The sequence below is a fragment of the Macrosteles quadrilineatus genome, unplaced genomic scaffold (genome assembly GCF_028750875.1).
Source record: "Macrosteles quadrilineatus isolate MER2022 unplaced genomic scaffold, UCM_ALF_1.0 Scaffold_1__1_contigs__length_201487025, whole genome shotgun sequence".
In the NCBI taxonomy this organism is placed as follows: domain Eukaryota; kingdom Metazoa; phylum Arthropoda; class Insecta; order Hemiptera; family Cicadellidae; genus Macrosteles; species Macrosteles quadrilineatus.
In genome coordinates this window covers 133,420,576-133,432,805 of record NW_026542594.1, presented here as the reverse complement: position 1 = coordinate 133,432,805, position 12,230 = coordinate 133,420,576, and the positions used below count along the sequence as shown (strand labels likewise).

The 12,230-nt window shown below is 34.5% G+C and overlaps 1 protein-coding gene across 1 annotated transcript in view; it reads right to left on the bottom strand.

Annotated features, from left to right (window-relative positions):
- Window positions 1-6,005: 6,005 nt before the first annotated feature.
- Window positions 6,006-12,230, bottom strand: part of LOC128985292 (major facilitator superfamily domain-containing protein 6) — a 37,848-nt gene continuing 31,623 nt past the window's right edge. The window contains exons 12-13 of the mRNA XM_054404685.1: window positions 11,845-11,945; window positions 6,006-9,460 (exon numbers count right to left, since the gene is read on the bottom strand). Coding sequence (XP_054260660.1) covers window positions 9,359-9,460; window positions 11,845-11,945 — 203 coding nt within the window. The 3' untranslated portion in view covers window positions 6,006-9,358. The remainder of the gene's footprint in view (window positions 9,461-11,844; window positions 11,946-12,230) is intronic.

The following is a 12,230-nucleotide window of genomic DNA, read 5'->3' as shown; positions in this document are numbered from 1 at the left end:
ATAATGACACACCCCTGAACTGGCCTACAAGATCTCCGGACATCACCCCCTGTATTTTTTTCTTGTGGGGATACATCAAAGATAAGGCGTACACACCACCATTATCAGATAGGATACTTGAGATCCAGCAACGGATTACCAATGCTAAATAGACCTAGACACACTTTTCTAAGTCTAGCAAGAGCTTGACTACATTATTGACATCTGTCGTACCACAAGGGGTTCCCGTATCGAGCATTTACAGTTCTGTGTATCTGTGTCGAAACTTTTTGAGTTTTTCAACAGTTGTAACCATTTTATTTCTTTGTATAACAAATAAAACTATATTTTATGTATGTATGAAATCGTGAACATCATTTGTAATAACCCTGTATAGTGTAACCGTAAATGAAATTAAATAACTAGGCGTCATCCAGGTCAGGAACCAGATATTCTTTATGTATAAAATTGTTATTGAGGTTAGATAACCAGAAAGAAGACCTTGAATCAGTGTTGTATAGGGCTGGGAAAGTTAAATTTATTAATGATCGTCACCAATAGCTTACAAACAAGGTTTCCACTCATTGACGGCGCTTCAATGGCGGTTGTGTAAAGCGTAAAGTAAACAACTGCAGTGGGTGATTAACAGAGGATTACGGTTTATGGATGATGCTAAACTCGCTTTTCCAATGTGTCACTTTCTGTTCCTACTCACCGTGTGATGCAATCGCTGACCATACAGCCAATAGGCCCATAGCCCATCTCTTGGGTACTTACGCCTACCCAATTATTCATAACAACCTTTTTGACGACGATCCTTGATACCGGTACTTTTCCCTAGAATACACGGCCTCCCTACTTAAGAAATAAAATTACAAACATCCAAAAACCCAGCATTGAGTGATTTTTGTCACATTTCTTTCTAATGTTAATAGATATACCAATCATTGTTTAGAGAATACGTAATCTATTAAATAACAAAAAGTTGTTTGTATAAGGTTGTTTTTTTTTTTCAAACTGACACCAATAAGTTTAGGCCTAAATTAAAAGTTGTTTACGAATAAAGCAATTAATGGGAAATAACTTTGATTGCCGATAACTTTTTACGAGAAAATTCAAAATCAAGAAATCAATAACCTTGGGACTTGATTAACGCATGTAATTGGACGAATGACTTTAGTTGCGAACTGTAAACGTTGGTTTTTGGTACTGGTTCTTTTCCTTAGAACCATTGGTAGCAGCAAGAATAATTTTTACTTACCAACACATCACTGTAATTTACAAATTAGTTATCGTTGGTATTGCACCTTATTTATACAGTCCTATTCAGTTTAATTGATGTCTTAACTGTATAAGTTTTGCTTTTTCTGTCTGGATTTCAAAATGTTAGTTTATGCTAAGAAAATGATAACTCATTTAAGTAAAACATTTGTTTAGCAAACCATTGTGAATTGTTTACGATTTACGTTGTTTATGTTTTAATAGTTTGTGGCCTATTTTGGTAATTTGTATTATAAATTACCAATCTAAATCGTCTATAGTACTTCATTTCATAGTAAGCAGTCATTTCGACAGCATTTCGCGTCATCTTCGGTCCAAGCAAATATAAATTGTTATGATAAAATTTGATGACATTGACAAAGATTTCAAATATTAATTTTATATGTACTTTGTTATGCTTAAAACGTAACAAATTCCCTAATAAAGTTCTGTATTTTTGTGTGTATGTCTATTTGTAACGCATTAATGTCCTTATTTCTTAGTGTCACGAAAAGGACAATTAGAGCACCTTTGATAATGAAAATGTCAACCCGAATAAAGTGTTAAATGGTGAGGTTGAGGTAGTACTTTAAATACTTTTAACCATTGTGGAAAGTAACTTTCAACTATAGGCCTACCTTAGGGCTATGACTCATAGATCTATTTCTCATAGTAGGCCTATAAAGCTTTTTTAGTTTAATCATTGGATTTAACATATGGACTAACATATTAGTCCAGTCAATTCGTCGTGGAAATCTACCTTACGTTACAAAAAATAACTGTTACGAGTTTTTTCCTTAACTTTATGTTTTTTGGGGCGCTGAATCCGAATCTGAACAGATCCAACAAAAATTCCTTGTGCGTTTTGAGCTAGACGCAAAAAATATGAAAATTTTCGCTGTTTTTTCAGTTTTTTGCTTATAACTTGGAAACTATACATTCTACTAAATTTTACCAAATGTGAAAATGAAAGATCATGAAATTTCCTACAAAATACATATGTATCATTCTTTATCAAACGCATAATTAGCTCGCTAGAGTGCGCTCCAAAAAGAGAAAAATATCTCATTTTTGTAAAAAACACGTTTATTGCCAGATTTTCACATTTATTACTGAAAGTACGCGTTTATTGAAGGTGGACTATGTAAGTAAATTAAGTTTAAATACTTTACATGTAAGCCCCAATTAGTGTACAATTAAAAAATATCTAATTTATTTCAGAACAAATAAGAGCAAAGACAATATTTTTTTCAGTGACTTTTTCCACTGCAGTGGAAGACCGCTGCTTAGAGTCCCTCAAATGCGGTTGGTGTTCTTCTGTACAATACGGTTCAGTAATATCTTGCTTTTCCTTGTGGTTGGTGCGCTGATAGCTGGGTAGCTATTAATGAAATTATTTTAATGAGTTTAAAGTTATCGGTGGACAATTGAAATTAAAGACACTGATTTGGTTGTTCACTGGTTATGCTGAATTTAATATTTAAAACAAAACAGTACAAAGACAGAAATTATGTTAACAGTTTGGAATACAAAATTATTGAATTGAATCGAGAAAAATAACAAATAAGAAAATAGCTCACTGTATAAATGAACGATTTCAATATAAAAAAAAAAAAAAAAAAAAAAAACTGTCGGAGGACGCTTGAGGTGTCCCTGCCGTGTGAGTTTTGTTTTAAACACTGATTGTTACACTTTAAGCATCCCCAAGCCCTGACGGGCAAGGGAGGGATATTAGGAAATTACTTTAACAATATGACGAGAGCTTTCTTGTCTTCGATCCCTAAATTACTTATTTGTTTGTTATTCTTCAATTGTACCTTATTAAAATTAGGTGTGATTATTTGTTTGTATTACTGTATTCTCTTTTGTTTATTTTAGCTTAAAGTAACCAATCAATAGTTTTATTAATGCTTATGATGTAAAACGGGGTGAAGCTCGTGGGTAACAGCTAGAATATGGTATACGCATTTTGGGATAATTGTTTCATAATGTAAAAGGAATGTTACGTGATGTGAGACACATATTAATGAACATTTAAGTATTATAAATATCATTCAACAAAAGAATTCTCATTTCAAGATTTTGATGGATTCTGTGTCGTCCCTCTGAACTCAGTATTCTCTGCTGTCTACACTGTCTACATGCTGCTCAGAGTTTTCGAAGTGAACACCACAAAACCTTTCCATCTCTTTGGTAATGTGAATTATGGATGTGTGCATTTGTAATCATCTAAGGGACATGCTATCAGAAATATTATAGGTACATTCCAAATCTACCCTCAATTTTAGTACTTCTCATGAGGAATTGCTCTATTGTTTTGTATATAAAGGTGCCATACCATAGTTAATCGGGACGACGGATTGTAAAGGCGTCTCACAAGTGAAATTGGCGTTTTATATCACGTCAATGTTTGTAAAAAAATAAAAAGAGAATATTTTATAATTAGCTGTTTATGTTAAAACTGTGTACGATAATGCTTTCTTATTCAACTTACAGGTTGACCAACCATAGGCTACTGTATAGTTGTAAAAATAAATGTCTAACTATGGCAAGTTATGTTTCACAGAATATTTGTCCTTTCGTTCATGATAAATTTTAGGTGTTTTTGGTGAAAGTAATTATTTAAGAGTAGTTTTTTTGAAGCTAGAATTAAGTTAAATAGATAGTGAAATAAGTTACAGAAGGGAAGATGATTGGAAACGATGTACTTTTAATAATACATGTGAAAATATGGCAAAAAAGTTGTTAAAAACATTAATGTAAAATTTTTGTCTTTTTGGATCGGGTCCCAATTATCGTCTTTGCATCTATTTGTTCGGAAATAAGTTTCGATATGTTTTAGTTGTACACTAATTGGGGCTTACATGTAAAGTATTTAAACTTAATTTACTTACATAGTCCACCTTCAATAAACGCATACTTTCACTAATAAATGTAAAAATCTGGCAATAAACGTGTTTTTACAAAAATGTGATATTTTCTCTTTTTGGAGCGAGCTCTAGCGGGCTAATTGTGCGTTTGATAAAGAATGATACATATGTATTTTGTAGGAAATTTCATGATCTTTCATTTTCACATTTGGTAAAATTTAGTAGAATGTATAGTTTCCAAGTTATAAGCAAGAAACTGAAAAAAGTGCGAAATTTTTCATATTTTTTGCATTTAGCTCAAAACGCACAAGGAATTTTTGTTGGATCTCTTCAGATTCGGATTCAGCGCCCCAAAATACATAAAGTTAAGAAAAAAACTCGTAACAGTTATTTTTTGTAACGTTCAACTACCATTTGACTGGACTATATGGGGTGACATGACATTTAATTGCGAAGCGTTTGTTTTGGCTTGAAACTGTCAGATACTGTATTTGCGAAGGTGTATATATAATAGTTTTGCCAGCATATCTGAAAATATGCAAACCAACTGCTGTTCTTAATATAAGAAGGTTTCAACTAGATACTGTATTTGCGAAGGTGTATATATAATATATAATAGTTTTGCCAACATATCTGAAAATATGCAAACCAACTGCTGTTCTTAATATAAGAAGGTTTCAACTGACTACTATAAGATCCCTGTGCATAGAACGGGCACACAGCTAGTATGTTAATAAATAAGCAAACTACAACAGTTGACTTATTCTCCATAAGAATAACATGGGCATTTTAAAATTACAATTTTTTTTTAATTTTCTCCGTAACCCTTTGGCGCATAATAACGCTTCAATATACTAAATTATTTGTTTCTTTAAGCTCTACCTAATGGTTTGGAAAGTAATTGTGAAATTTTGTGTTTTTAGGGTCAAAAATGGGAAAAACCTATTTTTACCCCATAAAACCCCACGTAAACCCCCGTTCCCATAGTCCGATCATGCTGGTTCGCGAACTCATTCAAGTTTATCCTGCTTTACACCTTTAAACCAAATTTCATCAAAATCGGACAAAAATTACCCAAGTTATCGCGTTCACTGACACATATATATATATAAATCTATATATATATAAATTTTAACGAATGGTGTTTTTGGCCTCTGGGGACATCAAAATGAAAAAGTAAATCGGTCCCGGGTCTAGGTCTTACCATGCCACCTACGGTAATAGCTTACTTCCCTATAGGTAAATTCGCTAAAACAGTTTGATGATATCGATAATTTGATTGAAAGTGGCATTAATGGAAAGGAATGCAATGCTCAACAACATATAGCCATCTGAATTAAATGTTCCATTATTATTATATATTTTACTCACAAAACACTAGAAAACCAACGAAGGCGCGAGCGATGTGTAGGAAAACTATATTCCAACTACAACGCTGCGGAGGCCTGACAGAGACGTAGCCTCCGCTCAATGTGCAGTGCTCCATTTCAATTGTGTATTACAGAACCGGCCGCGCCTCGCTCCAATGTGCGATGGGCCTTAGTTTTCTCCCGGCCACAACACTTTCCAAATTGTACTAAAGCTTATTTTATACTTCTAAGAGACACACTAAGGGTAGTATAATTACCCCGAAACCACCCACCACTTAATTTCCACCCATAATAATAATTTAATATTTTAAAGTAAACTAATATTTTTCACTTCACATTCCAGTAGAAAAAAGTTGTTTTACCACTTAACATATAAAATAAAACATTTCACCGGTTAAACCCATTTTAAAAGCTCAGAACAAACAGGCTAGACCAATAACACAATATTTAGTGAAGGAAAATAATGTAAGCAGTTTCAAACAAAACAACAAATCTATGTTTATTATATTTTTATTTTTAAATCAAATTACAACACCTACAATTTGTTAAAGTATAGTTAGCCTACTCATGTAATTAAATTTATAATAAAATTATTAGTTCAAACTTAACAAAACATTTGATGAATTTCTCAAATAGATTACAACAAATTCAACAATACTAGCAATTAATGATATGTGCCAAGAAGGAAAACAATTTAACAATGCAACTAATTTATTGTTTACAAGCATCAATAATATTTTTTGAGCTAATATTTGTATTATTGCAGAACTGTAATTAACAAGTCATTGGTTCAGTTGCATTGCCAATTGTTCCATACTATATCTACCTAGATGAAAACATTTCAAGTGTTCATAGATTATACTTAAATCTCTAAATCATTTTTTCAAGTACAAGCGCAAAATATACTTTTGCATTGCAACCTATGGTTCAAAAAGGTATCAGAGCAATAGGGTTTAAATTACTGGTTCATACATTTGTTTAAGGAGATGACACTGCCAAATGGACTTATTTGATCATTGACAACTTACTGATGTCGGAGGGGTTTCCCATGCAACTATTTAGCTTTCAGCTGATGACCAATGAACTTGAACTTCTGACAAGATTCATTCAATACTTGCTCTTACTTATTTTAGCAGCATTCCATGTGTGAAAGAGACCATGTCCATGTGTAAAAGAATTGCAGGAATGGTTATACAGGGTGGGGCAGCATAACTTCCTTTTTTCAAAGTTTAATAAAACGCATTGTATGAATCAGACAAACTTTATTTGGTTTTTATAATGTAAGTACATTCCTTAAGTTTTGTTTTACGTAGTTTTGGAGATTAAATCATGCAGGTGACGTCCCCCATTCTAGATACATTGAGTATACCGATTTCTGGTGTGTGTCATTACGCTTTCAAGCATAGCAGGCGTTATGTTGGAAATTTCTCCCTGGATCTTGTTTTTTTTATCTTGAAGGGTCCTTGGACGGCCCACATAAACGCGGAAATTCAAAAACCCATTGAAAAAATCGCAAGGGGACAAATCAGAAGATTTATCAGGCCATTGCAAATCACCCCTGGATCGCAACATTGAAGCTCTCAATGTTGAAGCTCTCTGCCTCAATGTTCTCAGGTGATCTAATGGGCCATGAGACTCAAGTTTTTCGTTTTGTTGCACTTTCAGTATGTCTAAACGTCTTAAACCACATATCAATTGATTTCCGGTTCGGAACAGGGGCCAACGGGGCTAAATTAAACCGATTCCAAAAGGCGCACTGGGCTGCGATCACTGAACATCCACTCGAAAAGTAGGCATCAACAGCAAACGCACGCTCCTCACTGTTCCAAAACATAATGGCGACTAAACTATGCAAGGACAAAACTTTATAGCCTCACCCCCCAAAGAGACTGCTAGCTCTTGGCTATGACATGAACAAACAGAATGGCGCACATTTAAAAAAAGGGAGTTATGATGCCCCACCCTGTACATGTCAGTGTCAACAGCACATTCTTTCATTGCCAGACATTAAACATTGACTACAGATTGTTCACTCAGTATATTGTCAATGTTCATGGTAATCATAAGTATGGTACAAAAACGTTCTTTTTATTTTTCATAAATAAGCTTAAAGGTACAGTGCGAAAATGTTAAGTTATGTGTTATAGTGAAGCAAACTTGTAAAACAGATAAATTTTGTATCTTACTTCTTTATTTCAGTAGCAGATAGTTCTTGTTCTCCCTGTGAGAACCAGATTTCCAAATATACCCTATACTAAAGACTTTGGTACTATTGTTAAAAGCAAAAAACTTTCCTAGATTGCCTAACTAATTAAAACTTTATTTAGATACATGTAACTCAGTGGTATTTCCTTTATGTACAAGGTTGTACAATATTACATACAGTCCTCAAGTCAAATCAAGTATAGCAGAAAATACATTTTTGAACACAGTTGACATGGTTTTACATAAATAATCAGATACACCCACATGTTACTAGCATTTTAACATATAGGTAGCTTCAGGTTTATTTTAATATTTAACAACGATGCAAACTGCAATCTCTTACATATAGGTATTGCACATTTCATTATTGCACATCTAGCTCACCACACATATTTCACTAGTAGGGAATAGCTTGAAAATATTTATACACACATAAGTTGACGGATATATTGCTGGGCAGCTAATTCAAACATTGTCGGATTAAATATTTTACATCTTCAGTTGTACTCAATTTCTTATATTCTTTAATTACTTAATTTAGAAGTCGGTTAAACTTTTCATTTTGGGGTTAGAGTGTGATTATAAAACTACAGTATTTAGCATTTACAGAAACGTTGAGCGAATGTGGTTATTAATGTTTCTTAATATATCTTTGTTCTAAACAAAACCAGTTAAATGCTGGGGGTAGGTGGTAGGCCTAGTGAAGTAGTGGTGTGTGTGTGAAACAAGTCAAGGCGAAAAGTAGACTAAGGGAGTGAGTTTTTCCTCCTGTGCTTGGATTTGATTACAAACTATTTCCTTGTTTATTGCCGTGTAGTTTAATTCTGCAATCAACTTCACTATATGATCTAACTAATCATAACTAAGTGGTTCAATAAATTTTAACCATCCGGAAGAAAGATGCTTGTCAATTATCTTACAATGAAAGAAAATCTACTGTAAAACTTTCATGTTATGTATGGAAATAGTATATTACGTTACTAGTTCTGAAAATAAATGTTTACCGGACGAGTGTGGTCGTTCCCGTGCGAGACGAAGTCGAGTACGGGATTACCATACAAGTCCGGTACACACATTTTGGACGAGTTACGTACGATAGTTTACGCCATACTACTTAATTTGTACAAATCCTTATATATTTCCACCAACTAAATGACTAAACTAAATGAGTAAACCTCTAAGAGAGGTTATGTTTTTGTTTATAACCAATCATTGCCACGCAAATACAGTATAATCAGCTGATTGGTGTCCGGTAAAACTCATTGCAGAACAGTATTACGCAATGAAACCCCATTTGAATAAGCTGGCGGCAAACAGCTGTTTTCTGGACTAAATCCTTGCGTGGGAAGTTCGTCAAAATAATGTAGTGTGGCGTAAAGTATCTTTTTTTATTAGATACTCTTTTTATTACAAATAATATTTTGTTCAATATTTAAAGAACAAAATTGTTAAGTGTTAAAAGCATTGTAGTAGGTATTTATCCTGTACATATAAATACTTCTAAGCAGTTTACAGTTTGCACAAGACAAATATAATGCTCGGTAGTCGCTAATCTTTTTAAGTCACAAGTTTAACTCAGGATATACAATTTACTTACAGTGGAGAGTAAACTAAAGCACATTACATACACTTAGAAAACAACAATATATACAGTCAAATCTGTACACAACAAGTTCACCAATCGTAGTTTCGGTGAGAGTGGGTTGGTTGCTGAGTGTGAAGCGATGTGATTGGAGGAGATTTTCCTTCATACTGAGTCAGCACTTCACTGTACATCTGTAACAGACAAAACCACATGTGTTATATACATTTAGTATATTGGTAAAAGCTTCTATTGTGTGCCACATAACAGGATTGTCGCATGAGTAGTGTTTATAGTCAATGGATTACAGAGCAGAGCCAAACTTTGGTAAGCACACAGCCTGTAGGCCGGACCACCGAGAGACCACTTAATTTAATGAATTAGAGTTACAATTACTGGATTTGAGAAAGCCAAAGATCCTAAAAAAGTAAGCAGCCAATAATAACAATAATTGTTGTCTAGAAGCGATGACCTTGGTGTTAAGTGTGTTTATTTATGTATATATGAGTTATGTGTTTGTCCCATGGTTTGCCAGTACAGTAGTCCTACATTTCGTGATGTATAGCAGCACACTATATTTCTTATAGTTACAGCCACAGCCACCTTTAACTCCAGGCCGCGGCCTTCAAAGTGGCAACATCACAAGTAGGGTTGTAACAGCTGTTTTGTTTGGAGGCAGCTAATGGTATTTGTGTATTTTTTAAGAGTACGAAAGCTTGGTTACTGGGCAATGAAAGTACAGTATTGACTCCACTTTCAAAGTACAAAAATAGATTTTCAATTTAAATACTGTTTTGGTTTTCAAAACTCTATATGTTTTATTTTCAACTTTTTTTAATCAATTTATGTTCATAAATTTAAGTTTAAATGAATAATACGCGAATTAATGAGCTGGTGTCACCTGCCTGCCATGTTATTTATCTTATGGGACTTCTGGAGCTAGTCAACACTACTTGCAACGTTGCCAATTCTACCGGAATTAAAGGTGGCCGTGTGTCAGCGCTTCGCGTGGCAGGGCTGCATGTCGAACTCGTCAGTCCACCGCGAGCGAGCCAATGCTATCCCCCACCTACTTTTCCAATTCTCTTGCTATTTCTTTCTTTTCTGACTACCACTGAAAATTTGATCATCTGCAATTCTTCATAAAATGGATAAGTGTTTAGGTTAATTATATGTGTAGATATTAAACTCAAATGTCAGGTTAGTTAGCGAACCAAGGGGGAAGACCTGCAAGGGTCACCCGACATTGTTTATGTAGGAATTAATTAATTGCAGGCTGAGACCTTAAGCCTTGACCAATTCCAACATAAAAAAGGTACATAACATGTTTTCCCCAGTAGGCTTCCACAGTTTATCTCAATAAAGTCATAATTATTTCTGATCTAAGTTGTGACGGCCCCAAAAATTCCCAGACCCATTACATATCAGTTGGGGAGGTTTTTGTTACACCCTCAGGAAACCCTGTCAGTACCGTCACAAAAGCTTTGCTTTATTTCAAATATAAAAAGAGGGTTTGTAATATTGGACTGTTAACCTCCTGGCTTTTTGTGTCAGCCAGTTGCTTCACCATGGAATATTCCGTCAGCGCTAGGTCGGGCCAACGTTCTCGGAAAGTGTAACGCGCATGGCTGGAATTTGCTGATACAGCTCAGCAAGTCGCTCGATGAAATCAGTTAATGCGCAGCTATAGTTTGCCTAATGCCCTGATGAATCATTAGGCAGCAACACTGTCCGGTGCTTGCACTGACGTCACGCGGCATAGCCGCAACGTGATTGGCTGGTTCTCCTCCACGCCAATCTCTGGGCTATGGGCAGAGCGCACTCAGTTGAGTTAGTCTAAATTCTAAATTCGGCTCGGTCGGTCATGTAAAGTTAAAGTTGTGTCGCCTTTCCCCATAGCCTCCTCGGGAGGCTATGTTCCCCAATAACTTATTTGTGTTGTATTTGTAAACCTAACATAAATATATTTCATACAGCAAGTCGAAAGCTAAATACTGTACTGTTGTTTTTTCCATAAGTTTAATAAATTATCTATTTGTAGCGCATTTTCGTTGTTTCATTCGGCAACCTGTCACAAAGTACTGTAGTATCACAACCAAATTATCTCACTCATAGTCATTTTCTAGCTCACAAGTTTTGGATGGATAGTTTAAGTAAATTAGTCGTATTAGGATAAATCAAAGCTGGCTATGTAAGCTTCCGGTCTGGGTAAAAGATCTCCGTCCTCTGGTCCCCAACCAACTGTCATGTAAATCATTTGGTAGCAGATTCAGCACGCTTAAATTAGTCTCACATTTCCACATTACACAATCACACACATCCCCCACATACCAGCAATCGCTACAATTTCAGAGTTACATATGATTAATTGCTGTACCTATTTATATAGTAATCATATTACAATTTTTTTTGTACTGTACTGTACTATACTTTAATATGAAATTAAATACATTACATATCTTATCTTTTAGGCTAATAGGACAGAGCTGGATTATTGAAGGTTCTGGATCATCGAGATTCAACTTCTACTGTATAAATATTCGTCAACAGTACCACTGCAACTGACATGAAAGCTTACCTGGAAATGTCTCTTGATAGATTCTTCATCACTAATGTCCCTGTTGCTCGGTTGATAGTCATTAAAATCACTGTATTGTCTGAATGGATTAGTCCCGCCACCTGAAAACAGTGGAGTTTGTTGGTCTAGTTACATGCATGGTTAACTTTGGAAAAGAAAACACTTGGTATGATTAACTATAAATCATAATTTACTACAAATCATACAGTTAAAATTTGTAGTATGTCATATTAATTTAACAACCAAGTTTAATTTTCTATGTTAGTTGCTTTGATGTATTGTTGAACAATATTATTTACAAAAACTAACCCACCTAATAATTTTAAATTGAGGCAATACAGCTGTAACAAGCCAGGTGCATTTTTTTTGTAGCTTGAGATTTTAAC